An 11,114-nucleotide genomic window follows, 5' to 3' on the forward strand; every position below is an offset into this window, starting at 1 on the left:
TATTTTTAGTTTAGATAAAAAAAGTGTTAAATCTAAAAGCAGCCGTGTAAACCAATAGTTATGTCCTGTGTCATGCCTAGAAGTGGAAGAAATAGAAATGGCATTCACTGTATTTAACTTGTATTTTTTTATTCATGTATAAATGTTTAAATCATGTCAGAATTGTAGTTGTTGCACATCAGTATAAAAAGTATGTAGTTTATTGCATATAAATCACAGAATAATTTTTCACCAAATGTGCAAGTTAGTTTGACATACATATCACTGTAATTTTGCATGATTAAGCATCAGAAAGTCAGGACATTTAGTACATCTTTTCCCCTGGATAAATAAATTAAACCTTTTAATACAGAGTAAACAGTGACATGAATAAATCCTCAGCAGCTTCACTTGTGCTCTCCCTCCAGCTAAAATCACTCTGCATGTTACTGTTTGGGTGACAAATAAAACATCTGGTTGACCTCACTAATGGGAATATCCTGTAATGCCGGTATTCCGCCTCTGTGGCAGTCTTTTGTCCTCTGGCCTTGTGCAAACACATCTGTCACAGAAAGTAGACATTCACGGAAGGATGTTTTAGCCAAGGCTTTTGGCATTCCATTAGAACCATTTTAACTGTTGCAATAACGTCAGTAGAGCAAATGCTAGTCGAATATGAACTTGTAATAATAACACACATGTACACAGTCACAGTTAGCCTATAGCAGTATCCTCACCTGTGATAATTTCCACAGAGTTGAGTGGAGCAATGTTGATCATGTTCACACCGAACAGCAACACATATGACATTGTTATTGCAACGAGCAGATAGATTGGCATAGCAAGAGCCCAATATCTGCAAAAAAAAAAAACATCAACAGTACAGGGAGGCAACTCATTATTGTTAACTGCCATCTTGTCATCATTTTCTACTTACTTTTGAGGCCAGTAAGTCAGTCCTATTGAATGAAGCCACTCCTCTGGTATGAATGCCCACAGGCAATACAGAACTGTGGAGAGAGAAAAGGAAATCAGATAATCAGTGGAAGAATTCAAAAACAGGTTTTATGTTTCACCTCTGAAACTACGTTGAAACAACTAATAATCACACCTAAATGTGATTCTAAAATCTAAGGACATGTTTTCATGGCCAGGAGTCATTTTATGAGGGTCATACTCCCATGAGACTACTGGTGTCAGTTACGATGCTACTGTTTTAGCGTTGCCTAGTTTAATTGCCTTATTTCATCTAGGGTTGTCTAATCTGCATGGGTTTATATTAAACAGGGGAAGTCTGGCCTGATTTAAGGAGCTGTGAATACAGTGGCATAATGGCTGTGCCGATATATTGGTAATACAGGTATAAACCTAAAAATGTATGTAACATGACTGTTCATTTTAATTTAGATACATTTAATACTTTAATTATGGGAGATTTAAATATTATTTAACTTACAGAAGCCAAACTGTGAGCAAAGGTAGAGCACAAACCCATAGATGGCCCTCTCATGCATGGAGGAGGGAGTGTTATCCACCATGATCTGAAAAACAACAAAACGGAGCACAATGGAGCTATGAAGGGTTGGTACAAGCCAAGCAAAAACTATAACATTTCCAACAAGCATTTATCTTTCCTTTAAATAGTACATTCTTATCATTGTTTAAAAATATGTATGGATTTGGTCACGGTAAAAGCAAGTACAAATATCTGACTATAACCAGGTGTGTGTCTGTCAAAACTCGCAAACAGGTATTTTATTATCATGGCGACCAAAACAAGTTTATATTTACCAAGATACTGTCGTAATGTTCGACTCGTAGTGCATAACAAAATATAAATCTACACACAAGCTATAATCAACATTTCTACTCAAACCCCCCAAACAAACCTGTTCTATCCCACTAGAAACGAAGGATTGTTATACAACAAATATCGTCACTCGATTAGCTTGCCTGCATCTTGTCCCATAAAATACCGAGTCCGATGTGAAATATTTGTCAGTAGAAAAGTTCCGCATTTGAAATACGAAGCAAAAATATGAAGTAAAAACGACTATAGTATAAATAAACTTATATTTTTATTTGATATAAGTTGAAATAATACATGACAGTAGTTTTAAATGCCACGTCTATCTTTTCTCGTTAAACGAACACGAGTTCATGTTGTTATCGGACATATTTAACAGCTGCACATTCCGGAAATACCCAAAGAAGCAGCATGCTTCACAACTACCGATTATACAGTTCTTTGAGATTTGTGCGATAGACATAGATGGTTTCACGATAATTAATCCGAGTTGGTACAGCTATTCTGTAAACTTTATGTTACCGCTATTTGTTATGACGGATGACTGTCTAGCGTGACTGGGAAACGACCAGCAGATGTAGCAGACTTCAAATAAATTATATCAAATATTTGACTAACATTTTACACAATGTCAAAGGTGAAAGAAAAGAAGAAATGCTCTTCTGCTAAAAGAGAGCAACCCAGAGCAACAGAGAAAACTAACACAGCGAAAAAGAAGAGGAAACGATGGATCAAAGAGAAGTTCAAAAAGAAAAAGCCAAGCCCAAAGGACAAACAAAAATCTCAAAATCAGCAGTTGGTACCGCCTAAAGATGCTGAGCAGTTCTCTGTCAACTGGAAGAAGTTGCAAGAGGTTTGTAAATAAGAGTTTTGTCTGTCTGTAACTTAATAACTATACATTTTGTGTATTACTTTTTGTCACATGGATAATTTTACGCAACCTTTCACAGATGCTGAAGGTCAGTCAACAGGATAATAAAACACCTACACAACCAAAACGCCAGAATGGAACTCTGGCACAAAAGAGGGCTGAAGAAAAGTCTTCACAAAAGAATTCAAAGAGCAACGTTTGTCCTCGACAGACAGACACTGGGGAAAAAGTGAAGCACAAAATGCTTATTAATAGAGCTGTCGTTAACAACTCTCATTCGAAGGCTCCACGTGTCACAGAGATGAAACCATCTAGAGTTCCCAAAAGGAAGCTGGACAATGACATGTCAAGCAGCAAGCAAGCAGCCAAGAAGAAATTACCTGTGGTTGAAGAGCAGAAACCTACAGAGTATGTCTACAGCTACAGCGCTAACTTCTGCTAATGTTTAGCTTAACCAGAGTTGTGGTTGCGGACTTCTGTTTATCCTTTTTCGTTGCAGAAGTGATCTTTGGTTTGACGATGTAGACCCGGATGACATCGAGGCAACAGTGGGAGCGGAGGCGGCAGAGATCATGAGGAAGAAGCAGGGTATTCGGAAGAACAACACAGAGAGCGCCCTGGTCAAGGAGAAAGCCTTTGAGGGGTGAGTGATGTTTACCTCAAAGATGTGCGTGCAGAAGGTTAATATCATAAAGGTGTATTGACAAATTATGTTAATTACTAATGATTCATCTTCACTGTAAACATGAAATAATAAACTAGACTTTTCAAGGACGTACCGTCACCAAAGCAGAAGAATTGTACAATTTTCCTGATCCACAAAGTTTCACCATAATCTGTTTTTCTCACCTTGTATACGAAATGTTAGCCTCACGAGAGCCGTGGCCATTGATTGTGAGATGGTGGGAGTGGGTCCTGATGGAGAGGACAGCATCTTGGCTCGCGCCTCCCTTGTGAACCAGTTTGGGAAATGCATCTACGACAAACATGTGAAACCCACGGAGAGGGTGACGGACTACAGGACAGCCTTCAGCGGCATACGACCAGCGGACATCAAAAAAGGTGAGTCATTAAAGCAGTTATAAGAAACACAAATGTGCTATAGTTAATAGTTTTCATGCACTGTTGGCACATCATGCCTGTTTCCTGTTTGCCTCGCTGTAGGTGAGGACGTCCAGATTGTACGTAGGGAGGTTGCTGAGATCTTGCAAGGCAGAGTTGTGGTTGGACATGCCATACACAATGACCTAAAGGTAGCGCCGATATATGTGAGGGAATTGAAACGGTCCCAGTAAATGTAGCCACTTTCATACCAATATTGAACTCCTGTTTCAGATTTTACTGTTGGATCATCCGAAAAAGAAAATCCGGGACACTCAGAAGTACAAACCATTTAAGAAGACTGCAAAGGTATTTCTACGTCTTACCAGGACACCATGAAAGATCCCAAAGATACAATCGGTTGTAATCTTTTTTTTTTTTAATTCTGTGATTTTGTTATTCAGTCCAGTCGACCGTCGTTGAAGCTCCTCTGCAGAGAAATTCTCAACGTCAACGTTCAGCAGGGCGAACATTCATCTGTGAGTCATCAACGCATCAAACACAGCTTCTCACTTCTCGTCTTTTAAATGGTGACACGGCGACTGCCTGCATAAAAAAAAAAGAGCATCTCGGGTTGATCTCCCCGCCCCCTTTTCTCTTTCTTTGTCACTCCTAGATCCAAGACGCACAAGCCGCAATGCGGCTGTACACGCTGGTGAAAAAACAGTGGGAAGCTGAGGTTAAAGCCAGCCACACGAGGAAAGACTCTGAGAAGAAACTCAAGCGAGAGCCCAGGTTTTCAAAGAACAGGCGCGAGAAGCTCATTGGATTTTGAAAACTAGCGCTGCAACAGAAGATATTGTACCTGGATCAGGACCCTCTGGGAGACTTTTAAAAGTAACGACTTGCCTATGTAAGATCTACCACAATAAACACGAGTCCATTTTTATTTTGTTGCCTGTGACCGGCTGAGCGAGCACGAGAGAGCTTTATCTCTGCCATTCCCTCATGCATCTTTCCATACACCATTTACTTCCCAGTGATATTCCCAGCAGTCAGAGTCCGGGGTTCAAACCGTTCAGCATCAGTTTTCCTCTATGGCTCAGAACTGAAAACTATTTGTCTGCAAGAACACAATGCAAATATTTCTCTTCGGGTTCTAATTTTATAGAAATTGTTTCCTCATTGCCTTAATGATTGTTTGTCTAAAGAACCGTGAATAAAGCATGAAATACATCAGCTCTGGTTCTGCTTTTTGAACGACTTCTCCTACCTGAAGACCCACAGCGAACATGTTCATGGTGATTCTTATTTTCAGCAGGAACGATGGTTTTATTTACTGCCTTATTGACAAGCTAAAGTGTCCAAAATGAGACCAGCACATGCAATATACTGCCAGCTTGCTTTCTTGTCTTTCCTATTCAGGTTGGGCTTTTTCACGGCTATGTTGCTTAAAAGTGTGTCTTGTACTTTAGTCCTAGTGTCAGAGAACGGGGTTGAGGCTCCTTCCTTTACACATTCTCCATCACTCTGCACTGTTGGCCCGAGGTACTTTAAGTCCTCTACCTTCTTTACATCCATTCCTTGTAACCTCACTGTTCCCCCTGGGACCTTCTCATTTACACAAAGTACAAATGCCTCTAGATATCCATGCATTAATAAGAAACCACAAATTAAAAGAGCTGACCATGATTATATTTTAATTTATTAAAGAAATATGATAATGACGCAACAGAACTTTTATCAAATACATGATTTTAATACAAATGGGACAAACAAGATACGGTACAGAATTTAATCAACCATAATGTGTCATTTAATGTTCCACATTGTGAAGGATTACAAAACAAAAGTCTGGACACATTTATTCATGTTGATATTGATTGGATAATTTCACTTTTGCTTAAATGAGCCTGAAACACAATTCCATCTGGAAATAATGCTTTTCCTGCTGAGGATTTTCAGCTCTGCATCAAGATGCTTTGTCGAATCATCTTCAGATTTCGTGCCATGCCGAGATGTCGCCAGCATCCAGGATGAATCTCATCCAGACTCTCCATCTGATGCTGGAGATGTTCTTTTTCTTGACTTCCACGGTGACCTCTGACAGGGATTCGGATCAGTGTCCCCAAAGTCTTTCAATGATTTACCAAAACTCAACCACACATGCAACCCCCATATGGGAATAATATACTGCCTGCAGTAGATGCACAGAAAATAATCAATATGATAATACCAAAAAAAAAGAACACACAATAGATCCCCCTTACCGGACTGAACAGTATTTAGGGGAGTGACCGACACACACAATACAAACGAACATAAAAATAAGGAGTTAGTCCGGCCTTTGAACAGTCTTATCACAAAAATACATAGAACTGAGCATTTCCATTAAAACATCACATCCTTTATAAAACAGCGTCGGTATCATTCACCTCACTCTGGCTGCCGACACGCACCTGTTCCTAATTAACAATGCTGTTTAATTAGTGTGCAGCGCCACCTTGCGGTACCATCCATTACATCATTTTTTTTCCTCATGCTCTGTCATATTATAACCCATCTGCTCCTCTGCTATACCACATGACTGCTGACGTCAGCCACGCCAGAGTCAAGGCTGGGGGGGGAACCTGTAGACAAAATGGTGTTTGTGCGTCCGTCCAGCAGAGTGAGCGCGCATGGGCAACGTCGGCTAAGTGGGGAGGAGGCACCAAAATAAATAAATAAAATAAATAAAATAGAATAACAGCCCATTAAACAAACGGCAATACATCAACGCCTCTTAGAGCTCTGCGGTGCGTTTTTTTTTTTTTTTTACCGTGTGCGCAGACAGGAGCGTATGCGTAAACCTATTTCTGAAGTTCAGCAGCCATATAAGAAATTAGCCTCTGCAGTCACTTGGGGTTCCTCCCACCCCTCAGTCTTGTTCTCTAATCCGCCCACATGTGTCGTCTGAGGGAGAAAAAAAAATAAAAATAGTGCAGAAGGTGACGCTCCTCCAAAGGGAGAGAGAGAGAGAGAGAGAGAGAGAGAGAGAGAGAGAGAGAGAGAGAGGTGTCTCCAGGCTGCATCTCCAGACTGAATGGCAGCTCCATCCTGGAAGCGGAGAGACACTTTAACAAAGGCTGCCAATTATTCTTTTTTCGTGTGGCAGTAACAAAGAGTTCCGAGAAACCGAAGGGAAATAGAAAAAAAAAAAAAAGACAGTTTTCAAAGGGACTTCTGCTTCGTTTCATCCGACAGACTCGTCCCTCGCCGTCACCAGCATGACCATTAAGTGACATTCGGCAATAACGCGGAGCAATAACTGGAGCGGGCAGCCCTATTTTGATTTATTATAATCGGTGGTGGGGGGGGGGGACAAAGATCAAGTGGATACTCTCTGAAATCATAAGAAAGACCGATCTAACAAAGAAAACTACATTTTGATTGATCTGTACGCTTGATGTGCGTGCGCGTTTCTGCACGCACTCGAAACGAGCCTGAATCAAGTGAGTATTCACCGTGTCTGTGCGTGCGTGTGTCTGTATGGTGGCTTTATTCCGTCTAATAAATGATCGTTTTTTTGGGGCCAGCTTCAAGGGAATCAAAGGAGAACGCAGCGTCTGGCGACCTGCATTCAACAAGTCTCGTTTTATTCACGATAACAGCTGCGAATGTTCTCCTGCAAGCCGCTCGCGATTTGACACAAATCTGGGAAAATCAGAATGTGAAATTGCGAAATCTTATCCTACACCTCGACTCTGTATTTTGTTTCTAAATCTCAGGTTCTATAATATTTAAAGGGATGTACTTTTACACAGCCCAGTTTATTTATCCACTTAATGGCGTCTAGAAATATTTTAATTCTATTTTTTTTTTTTTAAATAAATCCTGACATTCTTCATGGCTCAAACGGTGGGTGTTTCCCATCTACACCTCGATCAGAGCAGCTTCCTGCCTCTGAGGGAATGCGTGCGTTCCACGCTGCATCATTTATTTATTCTTTGTCTGTCTGCATGAGCAACTGTTTCCATCTGTGTATTTGCGCTTCCGTCCGCATGCATTTCTTTTGCTGGCAAGTGCCTTCAGTTTGTGTGTGTGTGTGTGTGTGTGTGTTTGTGTGTGTTCCTGCGACAGTGTGGCAGCACTGGGTAAGTGTCAAGGCCTGAAATGGAGGTTTGATAAAGGAACCATGGGAGTAGAGTGAGAGAGCTGACACACAAATACACGTGAGAGAGAGAGAGACAGAGAAGAAGGTGTATGGAAGAAATGGGGGGGGGGGGGGGGATGCATTGGAGCGGAACCACAGAAAGGACATGGCGTCACTGAGCTCTCATCCAGGAAGTCTATAAATGTCTAGACGTGGTCTTCTTTCCCTACAGCCCCCCCCCCCCCCCAACATGTCACCTATCCTCTCCGCGTTCCCCTGCATCGCGCTCAGAGCCTCTCGTTTCATAACGCCTCCTCTTCCTTCACTTTTCAGTGCCTCCCGTGCTTTTCCTGCCAAGGCTCCAGAGTGCTCTTCCCCTAATGAGAAGAACACACTCCCTCCCCCCCCCCCCTCCTCCTCCTCCCCCCCATCCCTGCATTACAAATCTACACTTGCTGCTATTTTTAGATCGAGGGTAACCCAGAAAACACCACTTCGATTTTTATCCAAAACAGGAACAGAGTGCCGTCACTGGGGGTGACATGGTGCTGGAATAAAAAGAGGACGCTGCTGTTTAAGCAACGGCAGGGATAAAATCTATTTTGAGGCACTGATTGAATTACGCATCCGTCTTGTCCTGTGCTTGTTTGTGTTTTCTTGCCTCTGACCCTTCCCTCTCTGCTCACCCGTAATGCATTCTCTCTCTCATCTGACCATCTTCAGAAAACGTTCTCCTCTATCCTACAACTCCATTCTTCTCGTTAAAGCTTCTCTGTTCTATATGGTTGACCTTGAGGCTCAGCTCAAGCTCATCCTCTCTCATCGCCTTTGTTTTTCTATCACCTTGGTTTTCATCATTCACGGTGAAACCCCAACGTCTCTCCCTCCTGTCTGACTGCTGAGGGTCTAATCTGGGACTTCCATTTCCCCATGCTCTCTGTCTCATCCTTGACTAGTTCACAGGTCAGGAGTTAGCGTAGTAATGCCTCTTCCCTCATCCCAGATGTCTGCCCCATTGCACCACTGGATCATAATGGTGCTAATTTTACAGGAAGCCAAGCGTCATTAATTAGGAGTAGACAGCTTTAAATGACTTCAGAGAGTCGCGGGGTGTGAGAGGTCAAAGCCATTTGCTCCATGAATAGACTTCCTTCCAGACATGATACACTATCCCATGGATTTTTTTCCACCTCTTCTTCCAGTACCCTACATGAAGCCTCAACCAGTGGGCATATCTACCCCCCCCCCCCCCCCCCCCCCCAAAAACCCTCAACAATTACTCTCCTGCGGGCTAGAAGGATCATAGTCATGGACACTGGCTTTTGCAGCCCCTCTATTCCTGAAAATAGCCTTATATATTAATCATCTCTAGGCAACTAAAAGGCGAAAACCATGTCGTCGCCCCCCCCCCCTCTCATGAAATTGTGTACTAGATGGCCAGAGGATGGCATCGTCTGGGGGCATGGGCTGAGCTATTGATGAATATGCACAAGGCTGCAGACCTCCAGGGTGGTGTCGTTGCTGCAGCCCCTGGAGAGCCCCCCGCCCGTGTTGATCTCTGGTTTGATATCCTCTCGGCTTGCTTAATTGATTGGCTATTTCATTCAGGCTTTGGGAATTGGCTGCCGGTGGGCTTTACTATGATGGGAAATACTTTGCTTTTCTCTTCAGTGTACATTAGCCGGCTGCCGCTGAGCCACTGGGCCATTGTGTGGCTTCACCCTCCTTTTGTTTCATCCATTAAGGAAATTGATAATTTGGTTTTTTACTCATTTTATGCATTTACCTTGAGGGGGGGGGGGGGGGGGGGCACTGTGGTGTGACTCCGCACTGAAAGGGGAGGTGGCCGCAGTGGGTTTACCGTGTTGCAGTACCCTTCTTACTCCTCATGAGGTCTCCTGAGCACTAGGGAGTGCGTGATAGAGGAGCAGAAGATAAGGACGAGAGGAGGGGGTTAGGAGGGAGGGAGGGAGTCGATATTGTTGGAACAGCATGAAGCCTTGTGGTTACATCCTTTGATGAGGTAGCAGGTGGGAAAAGATGGCTGCACACGAGAAACCCATTTCTAATTTTTGCTCCTTCTCTCTCGAATGCTCAGTTTTACCCCTTTACCTCCATTTCTCTCCTTCTCTCCTCGTCACCCTCATTTCCATTCCTCTTATTAAGATTTGGAGACCGTCTGTAACCCCCCCCCCCATCTCTGTTTTATCTCCCCGAGCATTACACATTACACATTCTCCTCTCGCTCCACCTAGCCCCACTCCGCTTTCTATCACCTCGTCTCTTCTCAACGCTGTCACCCTACCTACCCCCCCCCCCCTCTGTGTTTGGTAAAGGTTTTTTGCTTTCTCTGCCAACTGCCGGGTCTGTTCTGCATAGTCAGCAGTCCAAATTCTTCCCTTCCCTTCCCTTCGCTCTCCCTCTCCCTCTCTCTCAGTTGTGCGCTCTTCTCCCCTCCCCCTGGTTACTGCTGCTGGTACCTCGCAGTCAATGCATCCCACAATCCTGTGCTCCCTCCCCCCTCTTGCTGCAGTGTTTCTGCTAATATATATTAGCGTCAGTGCAGCCTTCATGCACAAGCAGCGTGCACGTGTTTTCTCTCGCTCAGCCCCGTTCTCACCATCAGACCACTGCAGAAATTATATCCCTTTCAATGATTAAGTCTCATTTTTTCTTAGCTTCTTGTTGCAACCAGGTAAGCGTGCATTTGTGTGTGTGTGTGTGTGTGTGTGTGTGTGTGTCTGTACATCTGCGCCTTTTTGTGTATATGTGTGTGCATGTGTGTGGTTTCCTCCCTCCATCCTTGCTTTCTTCCCCCTTGTGTGTTTGTGTGTGCGCAGTGGTAGCGGGGTGGCGCAGGACATGGTGGCCAAGGCAGGAAATGCTGCAGCAGAGAGAAAGAGAGGTGGTGTCATGGTTTCTCGTCTGCCCCCCCCCCCCCCCCCCCCCCCCCAAATCCTCAATTTTTTCACTCAGTTTTTACTCTTTTTTTTTATGAATCCAACATTTCCACCTTCCTTCTCACCTCTGTACTCTTTTCATCTCCACTTGCTCTTACTCGACTCTACTCCCAAGCTTCTGTGGCTCCAGTCCTCTCCTCCTCATGCTCTCCTAATGCCCCCCCCCCCCCCCCGGCTCTTTTTTTTAAAAATGTGCTCTGAAGTCAAAAGAATCGGCAACTTTCCCTTCAATTTTAAAAATCATAAAAGTAAAAACAGTTCCAAAAGAAGAAGGGAAAAGCAAATATTCAGCAGTTCACCAATAAGATGTGAATCTATGACGTA

At 43.4% G+C, this 11,114-nt stretch overlaps 2 protein-coding genes across 3 annotated transcripts; one reads left to right on the forward strand and one right to left on the reverse strand.

Moving 5' to 3' along the window:
- Nucleotides 1-122: 122 nt before the first annotated feature.
- pigp (phosphatidylinositol glycan anchor biosynthesis, class P) lies at nucleotides 123-1,946 on the reverse strand. 2 transcript variants are annotated; one of them, XM_068754615.1, is made up of 5 exons: nucleotides 1,869-1,946; nucleotides 1,436-1,520; nucleotides 917-989; nucleotides 717-835; nucleotides 123-541 (listed from the first exon to the last, which is right to left on the reverse strand). In XM_068754615.1, exons 2-5 carry the CDS (start codon nucleotides 1,515-1,517, stop codon nucleotides 426-428), a joined length of 390 nt encoding a protein of 129 aa, XP_068610716.1. In that variant the 5' UTR covers nucleotides 1,518-1,520; nucleotides 1,869-1,946; the 3' UTR covers nucleotides 123-425. The 2 variants fall into 2 exon arrangements, with proteins under 2 accessions (XP_068610716.1, XP_068610717.1); XM_068754616.1 differs by having other exon boundaries at nucleotides 1,771-1,880.
- Nucleotides 1,947-2,414: 468 nt separating this feature from the next.
- rexo4 (REX4 homolog, 3'-5' exonuclease) lies at nucleotides 2,415-4,908 on the forward strand. Its single transcript, XM_068754636.1, has 8 exons — nucleotides 2,415-2,639; nucleotides 2,737-3,065; nucleotides 3,157-3,300; nucleotides 3,526-3,719; nucleotides 3,822-3,910; nucleotides 3,993-4,067; nucleotides 4,163-4,237; nucleotides 4,375-4,908. Exons 1-8 carry the CDS (start codon nucleotides 2,415-2,417, stop codon nucleotides 4,531-4,533), a joined length of 1,290 nt encoding a protein of 429 aa, XP_068610737.1. The 3' UTR covers nucleotides 4,534-4,908.
- Nucleotides 4,909-11,114: the final 6,206 nt, after the last annotated feature.

This window comes from Brachionichthys hirsutus, chromosome 21 (assembly GCF_040956055.1).
Source record: "Brachionichthys hirsutus isolate HB-005 chromosome 21, CSIRO-AGI_Bhir_v1, whole genome shotgun sequence".
Lineage (NCBI taxonomy): Eukaryota > Metazoa > Chordata > Actinopteri > Lophiiformes > Brachionichthyidae > Brachionichthys > Brachionichthys hirsutus.